The following is a 12,863-nucleotide window of genomic DNA, read 5'->3' on the forward strand; positions in this document are numbered from 1 at the left end:
AAATGGCTACCAAATTATATACAAAATACATGTATTGCTTGCTATTCCATTTATTCTTCAAACTCCCCTCGCCAGTGCGGTCTCACATTTGCAGTGTGGCTGCCACCGATGAACGGTAACACTGCAGAAGCGGCATTGTTCAAATTGAGCAGGTGTGGCGTCGTTTTCGTTTAGAAATCTTCTTTGCAAAAAGTTGGTTGGAAAATGTTTACGCCCAGGCAGAAAGGATACGGGAATGGCTTCATCCCCTCGCCACAAACACCTCTCAGCTTCAGCCGGGAACTGCGGCAGGTGCTGCAGGAGAGGAATCTCCTAACCGCCAAGTCGCGCAGGAAAGGTGAGCAGCATAAAAAAGCGTCGCCAGGTGTTCGCTAATTGCGGCTATTTCGTGCAGTTTGCTCCATGCTGGACAGCAACAACAGCAGTCCCATTGGCTCACCCAATCCGGAATCGGGAAAACGTTTGGGCTTCCGGCGCCAGGCCATCCAGGAAATCATCTCGTCGGAAAAGTCGTATCTGGAGCAGCTGGAGCTGTTGATGAACTTTTTTGTGCGTCCCTTAAAGGAACAGGCTATCATCGATTGCTCCAATCACACGCTGCTCTTCGGTCAAATCGAAATGATCCACAATCTGAACGGAGAATTCCTACGGGAACTGGAGGGGAACATGGAGAATGTTGCGCACGCATTCCTGAAAATGGCACCTTTCTTCAAGCTGTACTCTGTGTACGCCTTTGATTACCGCGGTGCTCTTTTCATCATCCAGGACTTGATCAGCAAGAATCCGGTGTTCCGAAAGTTTTTGGAGCAGACTGAGAGTCGCCCGGAGGTGCAACGCAAACTAAACTCACTGATGATAGTGCCCATCCAGCGGGTTCCGCGGTACAAGCTTCTTTTGGAGCAGGTTCTGCTGTACACGAGTCCCGCCGATGCTGACTATAAGTTGTTGAAAGGTATGATCTAAACATGCAGATAACTCGGTAACCCATAAATGTGGTCATTCTTTTAGAATCCGTTAAGGAGATCGAGGCCACCGCCAGTCACATAAACACCTGTGTGGAGGAGCAGGAGATCACCCAGTATCTGATTCATTTGCAGAACTCCTTGGTGAACCGCACACCAAACATAGTGAAGCCCTCGCGGCGGGTAATCAAGGAGGGCGTTCTGCAGAAGATCACTCACAAGGGCACCAAAATTAAGCGCTATTGTGTGCTCATGTCCGACATTTTCATGTACTGCAAGATGGTCAAGGAACGAGCGCCCAACACCGTTGTGGAGAACTCACTGGAGTGTTGCTGCATTTTCCCTTTGAAAAAGTGCAAAGTGTATGAAATGCTGCCGGGCAACTTTAAGCTATCTTGCCAGAGTGATGGCATAATCTTTGGCAGCGGCGATGTTCAGTTGTCGCGCACTTGGGTGGGCTTCATCCGCGATGCCATCGACTTGCACGTGCAGTGCCGAAAAACTCTACGAAAGGACTCCAGTAAAAGAACGCCCATTCGCAAGAAGGACATGAAGAAGTTCGGAGCTGATTATGTACTGAGTCCCAATAAGCGCAAATGCGTGAGTACCCAATAGTTGAATTTACAATACAAGTATTAATATTTTTAATGCACTAGGAATATGAAACGGTTTTCCGCAATAAGAATCGCAGCACAGATTCCGAAGAAGAGACCGAGGACAGTGCATGCTTTTCTCGGAAGCGAAAAGTCTCCAGTGGGATTTTGAGGACTCCAAATTCCAATATTATGGGAAAGGCCTCCTCCTCAGGTTCCATGAAACGTGTTGCACCACCACCACCAGCTCCTCCTCCGCCTCCGGCTGTGCAGATGCGCCACCAGCCGGGAAGACCAGGAGAGTCCGCCAGCAAGGAGAACCGCATCTCAAAATTGTACAAAAAGATAGCCGCCGGGGACAAGGTAGCCAATGTTCGCGGCATCCTCAAACGCAGCAATGTGCCGGCGCCCAACAATGATCACGATCCAAGCTACGGCTTCGCCAGTCGCTACTCCGACTCCAAATCTTATTTTAGGGCCCACAATGTGGACAACACCATACCAACATTTGTCAAGCGAGAGGATCTGTTCAACGGGGAGAATATGTTCCCCGTACATTTAAGGAGCCATGAGGAGATCTGCACGCCGCCGCAGAAAAAGCGGGTCAAGTTCGACGACACCTTGGATGCAGTGTCGCCGGTTTTGGTCGAGAAACCCTTTGCTTTCTCAAGCGATGCGTCTTCTGCCCTAAAACCCACATCGTTGCGTGAGCGAATTTATGATTTCTTTGCTAATCTATTCTAGAACTAGATGACTTCAAACTAAATCGTATACATATTTCACCGTTTACAACATTTATCACACATCAATAAATTCATTAACAATTATTATCATTTCGAGCGCCGCAGCTGGCAAATCTTTTGCATGAATTCATCCACAGCTGGTTCACTGATCTCCTCAAGCCAGTTGCCATTTCGCTTAAAGTGCGAGCCAATTATCACTGCATGGGCATCTTTGTAGTAACTGTCGATATTATCTTTGGTCACCCCAGAGCCAATTATCAGGGGAACCTTCACCCGGCCGGATAGCTGCTGCAGATCTTCGGGACTGGCTGCATGACCCGTTGCTGTCCCAGTGATGATGATGCCATCGGTCAGAAAGAACTCGGCCGCATGAGCGGTTTCCAGGAGACTGACATCGGCGGTTATGGCATGTGAACTGTGCTTCTTCTTCAGATCTGTGAAGATCAGCACATCCTCTGCATCGATGAGCTTCCGGTATCGCAGCAAATCGCCCGCACAGGCATCCGTGAAGCCCTCATCTGCCACGTGACCAAAAACGAATCCCTCCGCGCGAATAAACTGCAGCTGACTGGCCTTGGCAATGGCCAGTGCTTGTTTATTGCCGCAGGCGAGCACTTGGACACCACAAGGCGTCTCCTTGGGGACCACATCGCGCACTGCCCGTCCCAGGCGCGTCATGCAGGCCACTATCTCGGCGCCAAGAAGACGCTCTGGCACATAGGGTATATCGTGCATATTCTCTATTAGCACGGCATCCTGCCAACGGATATACAAACAATGCATATAGAATGGAAAATTACTTATGTACATATATCCTACCAGTTGGTGTTTCTTGTACAGATTCGCCTCGTGGATGGCCTTCTCAATCGTCTGCTTCCAGTTGCCGGCGTATCGTGGCGTTCCTGATGTGGTTCCGGATTAGAAGCAATCGGATTTCGTTGGTTCTGAAGCTCTGGTGTAGCTTCTCTCACCTGGCAGCGCATCCACGTGTATCATGCCGATTACTTTGCATGTTTGCTGGTTGAATACCTTCAGGAATCGTTGCATATTTGATTTTAAAGCGAAATAGATGGTGGGAAAACCGAAATAGTTTGCCGGCAAACAGCTGATAAGCGAACCAGGGATGGATGACATTTGTTTGTTTTTTTGCATAATTAAAATAATTAAATAAAATAATTTAGTGGGCAAAATTAACAAAAAAAAAAAAATACAAAAAATTAATACAAATTAATTAAATTTTTTAAATATTTTATAAAATTCAACAATTTTGCAACATAATCAAGCATTAAAATTCCTAAAGCAAGCTAAATTTTTGATTTTAGCATGGAATATGATATTTAACTTAAAGCACATTGCACAAGCATAGTAATAAGACCACTTTTCTCTTTTTGAGTGAAAGTTTTAAGTACCCGAAATCATTTAAAACCTTTTTTTATGAACCAAAACAAAGGCATCACGAAGTGGCACTTCAACTGAATGGCGAGTGCAAACGAAAACAATTATGACACTTTGGCGGAACAATGAGGAGCGCTATCGGCGGCAGGGAAACCGGAATAGGACTGAAAGCAGCCGGGGAACAGCAGCTGGGAATAGGAACTGGGGAAATCCGCCTACAAAGTCTCGCCGAATGAAAGGCTTCCCCATTTGGGCGGTGAAACAGCTTCTGTTTTGTTCCTGTTTTGTTCCTGTCGCCACTCAATTACATTGTTTCAGGCGCGAGGAGCCCGTCGTCCTTGAGTTTGATTTGGATTGTTTTGAATGGAATGGAATGGGGTGGCATGGTATGGTGGGGGTGTGGTATATAGGATGTGCTCCTAACTGGCTGGGCTCAGCGGAAACGACTGTGCGCGCCAGAATTTCAATTACCGATGCGTGCGTATTGCTCCCTTCGCTCTCACCTTCGATTTGCATAACGCATAACGCATACCCTGTAACCCACACCCATTTCATACTCGCCATTTGTTTGTTTGCTCGGCATTGTTTTCCTTGCTGTCGCTGTGTGCGGTGTCCTTTGTGCACGTAACAATTGCGCTTTGTCCGGTTTACAATATGTAAAAACGATTGTTGTAATGGACTCCACTACTGCGGTTCCATTTGCTCCATAAAAATGTGCAATCTAATTGAATTTCGTTTAGTACCTGATGGGCCAGAGGCAAGGTCGATCAAACAATCAGGATATGCCAGCTTAATTGATATGGAGAAGAAATATGTTTACTCTTTGCTGCAACACAATCGAAATTATTTCCAAGTACCTGGCGTGCTGATTAAATCGACTTTCGCACTTGAATTCTAGCTCGTTTCACCGCTCTGCGAAGGACCTGTGCAAATATCCTGGGCCAAGTGGAAACTCTTTACCTGTTTGGCAAACAGTATAAATAATTTATAATCTGAGCCGAGTGTCCCTTCGCACTTTCAGCCCACTTCCGCCGCAGCAGCGCAGCTGGTCCGCAGGATCTGTGTCCTTTGGCGTCGCCTCACATGTGTATGTGTACCCACTTTGTTCGGCTTGTAGTTGCAACAAGTTGTTTCCGTGTTTGCCTTTTGTGCCCCCGCCCTTGATTATGCGAGCTGCTAGCAACCTTCATCTGTGCGAGTATGTTTGTCTGCACCGCACAGCATGGCAAACAGAAAACATAATGTCCAGGATATCCTTCCCATCACGTCCCCCAGGACCTCTTTTTCTAATTGGCTTGCCGAGCGGATACAGGATACAAGATAAAAGCCACATACGAAAATCAAAACTAGGATTTATCACCCATCAAGGTTTGGCAAAGATTCAGCAAAGTTAAAAGTGTATTTTGCAGTTGTGGCTTACAGAACTTTTAATAACTATCATTACAAATTAATATTGTTTAGTTTCATTGGAACATTTTTATTTCTAACATTTTCTTCAGTGCCGAGCTTAAGCCAACTTTATGCTGACGAGGCCAAAGAACCAATTACTGACCAACTGATGCAAGTTGGCCAAAAGTGAGAGCTCCTCGAATTCGCACTAATTAAGCCGTCTGCAAGTGCATCAAATATTACGCAGTGTGCAATAACAAAAGTCTCTTCAAAACTGAAAAACAAGCAGTTGATAGCCATGTGGACATGGCCAAAACAATTGAATTATTTACCATGCAGCAGGGTAAACTTTTTATAGTCTCTAATTGAAAAGTTGCCATCAGTTGTGGATCGCCAGTTTCCTTCACCTGCATTCCTCCTCCTGCTCCACCTCCGAATTTTCCCTCAACTGTCAGCTGCAGAAGATTGGACGAAACAGGTGAGGCAGGCAGCCCATTTTCCTGACCGCAAAAACTTGCCGACATTCATTTGACAAGAGACAGTCGTCGCTGCGAAACTAAATCGCTGCGCCCAAAAAAAATAAAGAAGAAAAACTCAACTCGGAAGTGGGACTAACGAGTTTTCCATTAATCTCCGCGTAAATTACATTTTCACACCTAATGCCGCTCAACGTGGGCGAAGCTCTTTATCATTGTCGAATCAGCGGAGACCATTTTACAAATTAGCATTTCAAATATTCGTATTCGGCCAACATTGCGACGTTGATTTGCCAAGCTATCGAAGAACGAAGGACTTTGGCGCGTGAGAGAATTTGATAAATTTGCCATTTTATTTGGCATTTGAGCGTTTTCATTAGCCAGTGCAAATGCAATTAGTCAATAAATTGAGTGAATATTACCAATTTTCATGCGAGCCGCGTTCGCTAAACGCTGAAGGGCAAGGACACCGGGTGTCCTGCGAAATGTGCGTGCTGTCGCTATCGGTGGCCATAATTCCTGGACGTCACCGACAGCGCATCGATCATCATTGGCCAAGGGTGGTGGTAATATGGCCAACACGCGACCAGGCTGCGCTGCAAATTGCTAAATGAGCGAAAACATGGCCACATTGTGTGCACAGAGGGCGGCTTGTAAGCGGCCAAAACTGCACATTGGGTGGCTGTCCCCTTGGCCAAAATGGGCACAACCAGAGGTGCTTACCTTAAAGGAGCTGAAATATTAGGGCATTATCTTGTTAAGTTTCCATAGCCAAGCAATCATGTTTTTAATTCAAAAGGTATTTCTCAGAATATTAACACTCATTAAAATCAAAAAGTAGCTGGTTGAATTCAGAGAAAAGCTGAGTATTATTGGAAACAGGCAACACAGGTTTTGTTGCAGGATATTTAAGCTTTTAGTCATAATATTAACTATCATTATCATTGTTATCAAAGTATTATTAAAGTATCACCATTAAAGTATTAACTTTTTCCGACACCTTTAAACACCCAAGTTCTCAAGGGTTATAGCCATATTTTTCACTAAATGCCTTGCATCTCCGCAGTTTAACCCACTTTAGGGCTTTTTCCATAATGAGCAGTGCTAAATTTTCACCATTTCTCAGCGGTTGGTGCTTACCAGGCACTTCGTTTAATGTTGACTGCTTTACAGCGCCAGCAATATTCCACTAAATGATTTAGGTGACAAAAGTTTGCAGACGACTCTCTTCAGCTCTCTGAACAGAAAAAGAGACAACTTTTTACTTGGTTTTTTACTATAAAAAATATAAATATGCCACACCGCGAAGGAGGATTGCAAATTATGCCATAAAGGTGAAATTGCAAGCGCTGCATGAACAATTAAAGGCGAACAACACGTATACGCCACGTGTGCACAATTTGCTGCAGCTGCCGAGGGAGAAATAAATTACTCAATTCGCCGTTTCAGCTGACAGGCAGCCCAGACAGGGCCAACCAAAAAGGCCATAATACGAGCAACGTCGAATTTTCAAGAGAACTTTAATTAAACTAAGCCACAGCCAGAAAGTAAGCGACGTATTCGTGACCTCAGGTGGCAAATATACGTTGGCGCACCCAGTCGCCAGTCGGACAGCCAGTGGCTGACCAAATAAGTCGAAAAAACCCGAGGAGCAGACAGCTGGATTCAGGGAGTGGCCACTGCCCCAGACATGGCTAGTTGGACTATCGACTCGCTTTATCTTGGTCAGCCAAAAACAAATTGTCGCACCTTGAACTGCCCGCAAAAGTATGCTACGCTTTTTCATTTCACTTTTATTTATTGGATTTCGTTACCGAGCGAAGCGAGCCTTCAGATACAGTATCTGAAGAGTCAAAACCTTTACCTGCCAACTAGAACTTAGCACACTTACACTAAAATCCTGTGAATTACGGCAAAAACAAGAAGAACTTGATAAACCAGCTGCGACTTTCAGTTTTGTTTTTCTGCGTGTCCTTTAGCTTTTAAGCCGGACTCCATAGATAACTGGCCGGTCATCAAGAGGAAGACATAATTAGTGAAAGTGATTTGTGTCGGTTGACTTGAGCGTTCTGAAAATCAGTGGCACTTCAAGAGCATTTTCCCGTCCATTTATTTTGCATTCCATTCCGGAGTCAGTCGACTCCTCTTACAACATCCTTAAGTCTCACTTTATCCTTGGCTTAAAAGGCAAGCGGGTATTAAAATGGGGCTGCAATGCACCTGGCTTTTGTCTTTCCCAGCCGTCTAATGAAGCTGCGCAAATGCATTCTGCTGAAATTCCTAAAGGATATAATTTGCATTCCATTCAAGTGGGTTGGGTATTTAAAGCATTTGCCTTGCTATTCGCATTTTTAATCAAGCAACATTCTGTTTGCCCTGCTTTGCTGTTGCACAACAATGTAATGCCAGCAACTACTGGGAAATACTGCTGCTTTTCTATAAACAAAGCATACAGTTTTGCCCAATTTGATGAACTAATTCGATAAGCTCTTTACGGATTTTTAGGCCAAGTGTATTACAAAATTACATGGTTTGCTGTGTTGGTATTTTAATTAGTGTAATTTAATCTCGGCTTTGTTTCCAAGCTAATTACACAATATTCTGCGATTGCTTTGAAAGCCAAACTAAAAACTGGTTAAGCCTAAAGTTAAAGCGCTTAAAGGTGTGCAATCCCGACTGCCTGTGTGTATGTGAACTGTGTGTGTGTGTGTGTGTGTTTGGGCCACCAATCAAAGTTCAAAAGTTCACATCATTGACAGCGAACAACTTTGGCTGCTTTGGCCCAACTCAAATTAAGAAAAGATAGCTGGCAAGCGGGAGAGAAGCACAAAACTTTTATCATTTTCACAGTCCAAGAGAGAGCAACGAGAATAGTTAGTTACGAAGTACTTGCCACCCTAAACCCCCCACCCCCCACAATCCTTCTACAAGGACTCTTGTTCAACTCCTTGATATTGTCGCTTATTTAAGCCGCTTAATTTCGTTGCCAATGGCACCGGTTTTTGCCCTCCACAATGCACAATGTTGGCCAACAATCAATCACCGCCTGGCTGACGTCTGTTGACTCCTGCCAACAATGCATGATGCAGAAATGCGTCGCATTCGCACCTCCATTCCGTTGGCAGGCCCCCAACTGCCAAAGCCCCAAGCCAATCAGGCGAAGGCGCCTTCGATGCCCGGACACACTGCCTCCCAGTGTTACATGAGCCACCACTTCGCTGGATGAATCTCCGTTCTCGGTTCTCCGTTCTCTGTGCTCCATTCCTGAGCGCCGTGTACGTGGAGGCATGAAATTGGGTCGCCTGGCGAAAGGCGGGGTTCTGGGTCATCGTCGTGGAGGAGCGTTCGGATTCGGGCAGCCGCAGAAGGAAGAGGGAAAATGCCAGCTATAAGACTAAGATTGCGGAACCAAATTCCGAAATAGACATCCATTTTGGCATTGAAGAGGAATGTGTAACCTTCACAGATGCAATTTCACAATTGACAATTTTTGCTTTCTCGTTGTACACTTTTAAAATAATATTAAAATGGTAATAATGCTATGGGTTTTTTGAAAAGAAATTAAGACCTCGATGAAATTTGTCTATTACATGAAATTTAAATTCTAAATTCTTTAAATAAATTAACGATTTTATATTCCCTTTAATTGAGTTTATTATACATTTGTTACAGGTTGCCTAAAATTCTTGGAATTATTTAATAAAATAGATAAAATCCTTGCAAATTTCATATTAAAAATGTGAAATATTTTTACTGAATTTTCCTTACGTGCAATCTTTAGTGGCAGGATGCGAGTGGCTCAAATTGTGGCAAGCAGACGTGGGTGGTGTTTGGTGGGTGGCGATTGGTGGGTGGCGTTTGGTGGCTGAGTGGTAAAGGAAGGAAGCCAACGCGCGCTAAGCGCCGTCGCTTGATGGAGCTCATCATAATTTTTGGGGCGCCACGGTGGAAAGCAGAAGGCAAACAAAACAAATCGAAGTGGAGCGTACAAGAGCAACATGTTGACGAGCGAGAGATAAAAGAGAGAACGGAGAGAGAGCGAGAGAAAGAGCGAGCTTTTCTGCAGCTTTTCGAGTTTTCGGCGCTAACCTTCATCTTGAACTTCACGGAGAGGGGAGCCATATGTTTGTGTGCGTGTGTGTGTGAGTGTGCGTGAGTGGGTGGGCGGATTGGTCGGTTGTATGCTCCATTTCTAGGCCAAGTCTCGACCCCCTTTTACCATCCTTGGCCATAAAAACATATGCAACAGGAGGGAATTCATTCATGACCAACCCACACCATTAAGCAGAGTATAATCGTAGTAACAGACGGAGCTTTGGTAGAGCAAGTTTCGTATTACCGAAGAAAGAGCCTTTATGTTACAGTTCTAAAGTAAATATCACATTTTTCGAAATTATGATCTTATTGAAAGTTCAACATGTTGATGATAGCTACAATATTTATAGATTGTTAAAACATTCAATTAATTAAAGAAACACAAAGACTTTTTCCAAACAAAATTTAAAAATTACATTTTTATAAAATATTTTCTGAGCTCTGTGTTTCTAAGTTTCTAATGCTTATAGCATATGGTTTCTTTTTCATGCGGCCATGCGGAAAATTCGTTGATGTTATGCTAAATAACACTCAATAGTGCATAAAATTCGTAACTTAGCTGAACTTTATGCAATATATTCTGAATTCATTAAATAAAAAACGTAATATAACATTTGAAATTCAAATGTTACTAACGGTAAACTCCCTGTTGAGCTTTGTTCGAAGAGAGTCGCGATGTTGGGGAAACCTGAACCGACCGAGCTTTCCACACACACACTCCCGCTCTCTGCGGCTCTCGCTCTCTCACGCACACCGATGCCAGCTCTTATCAAAGGACAACGGCTGGCTGGAAGGCAAGCCAGCAAGCAGGACTCGCATTGAGGATAGCACAGGAGCAGGAGCAGCAGCAGGAGCAGGAGCAGCAGCAACAGTGCGATGGATGCACGGCTTATAAGGTGAAGCCCGAAACTGGAGCAGCTCAGTTCGCTGTGGGCAGGCGTCGCAGAAGGTAGTAGCTCTAACCACCCAGCGGCACCTGAGGAAGTCCAGTCGGCAGCCGAGGGCCCAGTCTCCTAGTTGGTCTCCCAGTCAGGAGTCAATCAAATCAAGCAAAAAAAAGATCCTAGAGCCAACCGAAGGCGGTGTGAAAGTGAGTGCGCGAGTGTCAAATGAAATGAAATGAAACGTAACGAAACGAATAAGCCAAGCAAAGCAAACTCGACCCAACTAAAACAAATTGAATTGAATTAAATTGAGGAGAGGTGGAGCAGCAGCAGCATCAGCAGCAGCAGCAGCGGCAATTAAAAGCAAATTGCTTGCAGCTAAACGACGAAGGATAAAGAGGGGCCAACCGACGGGATCCGCCCGTTTATGTCACGCTGCATTTGCACATAATTGCAAACTGTTGCGCGGCCTGCAGTTTCGCTTTTTATTGCCAGGCAATAAAATAAAAATCCATTTGCCCGAAACCATTACACTTCCGTGGAAAAAACCCCACGACAACTGTTGCACACAGGACACTGGATACACCACATAGGACTTAGGACGGAAACACGGATACACGGACACACGGACCCACTGAACGCCATACTACACCGCACTGCAGTTGGGGGCCACAGGACATAACCATTTATTTTACGATCTCAGCCTTGGTCATGCCCCATTAAGTATGCTTCTGAATGTTTTGTTCAAGTTGAAACGGAAAGCGAGAAACGAAAAACGAAAAACGACATGCGAAATGCGAAATACGAAAAGTGCACAACCGAAAATTATGCTAAAATAAATATTACAAAAGAGATCCGCGCCTAAGAGCAAAGTAGACTTCAAAAAATAAGTAAGAAATCCTGAAAGAAGGAGCAATTTGCATTCGAAACTCCGAGTTCTGGTCAAAACCGGAGCAGCGCGTCAATTTATGCAGCCATAAAAGTTGAAGGCGAACTCGAGAGCAACAGCAAAGGAAAAGGATTCCCATTCACCTGGTGAGTCCTTGAAACAGTTTGCACTATTCTCTGGAAAAGGTTAATAAATCGACAGTCTGCCAGCGACATTCGCAGTGCAATTAATGATAACAACCAAAGCATTCATGGGTCATTAATTATTCATGCCAGTTTTCATTATTAATTTAATCCTTGTAAATTCCACACACGACTAACATATGTATGTACATATGTGTGATAAAGTACATATATTATTAACACCTGAGGGCCCTTTGGGATTGCGAATGTCCGGCTGAAAGTTGATTCATGGCTAATAGCGTTGAACAGAAAGGGCGAAATTGCGAATCGGTGATATTAAATCCGTTTTATTATTGCAATAAAGTATTCACGCATTTTTTTGCAAATCAATATTTATGTTCGCACTCAGTGAGCGGTGCATTTGTTTTGTGGGATAAATCAGGGAAAGTTGAAACGGCGTACAAGGCGTATACGTAATGCGTATTTTCTTTAATCATGGCAAACAAATATTGACGCAAAGCGAGCGAACTGGCCGTAATATTTTGATGATGTGGATGCCTCGGGCGCATTTAATGACCGCTTCCTTATCGCGGCAAACTATTATGGCCACGTACACGAGTATTACGCGTATTATATGGAATATGTCGTCTAATTTGCTGCCGTATATCAGTTACCCGTGGTGTCTGTGAAATGTGCAGCTGTTGTTTTTATGGCATTCAGCCGGATGGCTTGTGGGATACAGAATAACAAATGACTGCCCAGCTAAAAAGTAAACAAAAACAGCAACAGGCCGATGGGATCGGTACATCCGCAGTTAATTAAAACTCAACTCCAATTTGGCAACTGTTCATTCGTGGCAGACTAATTAAATTTATGCAAAATCCGTGTCAATAGCACACAAACACACACACAAGTCCACGTGCAGCTGTAGCGAAATGCAAATTTCAAATCAAATTAACCTAGTAATTCCATGGTGGCCCACCTGGCGTATGAGTGTCGCGGCTCAAGTGGTGCCATCTGCTTAGCTTTGCTCGGTGGCAAAGGCAAACAATTAAGAGGCACGTTTGAAGGAGGCAGGATGACTTGGATACCCTTAAAAGTGATTAATTTCCTGTCCAATAATATACCGCAATCAGCTCCAAAAATAATCGTTAAACTCTGCCCCGCAGACACTCACAATTGATACCAAATATAAGCTTCAAAAGGTGGGTTCACTTACCAGTGAAGGATATGACCTTTGATAAGTTAGGGTATTGATAAAAGGCGGCGCCGTGCTTTCATGTCAACTTTGTTAATTAAATGAAGCACTTAACAT

General features: G+C 44.2%; 3 protein-coding genes across 3 annotated transcripts in view; 2 read left to right on the forward strand and 1 right to left on the reverse strand.

Annotated features, from left to right (window-relative positions):
• The first annotated feature begins 89 nt into the window (after window positions 1–89).
• On the forward strand, window positions 90–2,382 carry LOC6544491 (FYVE, RhoGEF and PH domain-containing protein 6). The gene is made up of 4 exons (XM_001971438.3): window positions 90–337; window positions 395–952; window positions 1,009–1,562; window positions 1,619–2,382. Exons 1-4 carry the CDS (start codon window positions 205–207, stop codon window positions 2,297–2,299), a joined length of 1,926 nt encoding a protein of 641 aa, XP_001971474.1. The 5' UTR covers window positions 90–204; the 3' UTR covers window positions 2,300–2,382.
• Window positions 2,311–3,406, reverse strand: LOC6544492 (uncharacterized protein F13E9.13, mitochondrial). Its single transcript, XM_001971439.3, has 3 exons — window positions 3,270–3,406; window positions 3,118–3,200; window positions 2,311–3,054 (listed from the first exon to the last, which is right to left on the reverse strand). The coding sequence occupies exons 1-3, from the start codon at window positions 3,343–3,345 to the stop codon at window positions 2,386–2,388; spliced, it is 828 nt and encodes a 275-aa protein (XP_001971475.1). The 5' UTR covers window positions 3,346–3,406; the 3' UTR covers window positions 2,311–2,385.
• Window positions 3,407–10,460: 7,054 nt separating this feature from the next.
• LOC6544382 (BAI1-associated protein 3) overlaps window positions 10,461–12,863 on the forward strand; it is a 49,294-nt gene continuing 46,891 nt past the window's right edge. Inside the window, exons 1-2 of the mRNA XM_026977741.1 lie at window positions 10,461–10,743; window positions 11,287–11,572. The gene's annotated coding sequence lies outside the window, so the exon portion shown is untranslated. The remainder of the gene's footprint in view (window positions 10,744–11,286; window positions 11,573–12,863) is intronic.

This window comes from Drosophila erecta, unplaced genomic scaffold (assembly GCF_003286155.1).
Source record: "Drosophila erecta strain 14021-0224.00,06,07 unplaced genomic scaffold, DereRS2 tig00000021-arrow-pilon, whole genome shotgun sequence".
NCBI classification, from domain to species: domain Eukaryota; kingdom Metazoa; phylum Arthropoda; class Insecta; order Diptera; family Drosophilidae; genus Drosophila; species Drosophila erecta.

Bases quoted from the DNA above. Each gene is read 5' to 3' on its own strand.
- LOC6544491 (XM_001971438.3), top strand. From the start codon at position 205: ATGTTTACGCCCAGGCAGAAAGGATACGGGAATGGCTTCATCCCCTCG. The intron at 953-1,008 runs GTATGATCTAAA...TCATTCTTTTAG, and splicing joins TGACTATAAGTTGTTGAAAG to AATCCGTTAAGGAGATCGAG. The intron at 1,563-1,618 runs GTGAGTACCCAA...TTAATGCACTAG, and splicing joins GTCCCAATAAGCGCAAATGC to GAATATGAAACGGTTTTCCG.
- LOC6544492 (XM_001971439.3), bottom strand. From the start codon at position 3,345: ATGCAACGATTCCTGAAGGTATTCAACCAGCAAACATGCAAAGTAATC. The intron at 3,201-3,269 runs GTGAGAGAAGCT...GAACCACATCAG, and splicing joins ACACGTGGATGCGCTGCCAG to GAACGCCACGATACGCCGGC. The intron at 3,055-3,117 runs GTAGGATATATG...ATCCGTTGGCAG, and splicing joins TGTACAAGAAACACCAACTG to GATGCCGTGCTAATAGAGAA.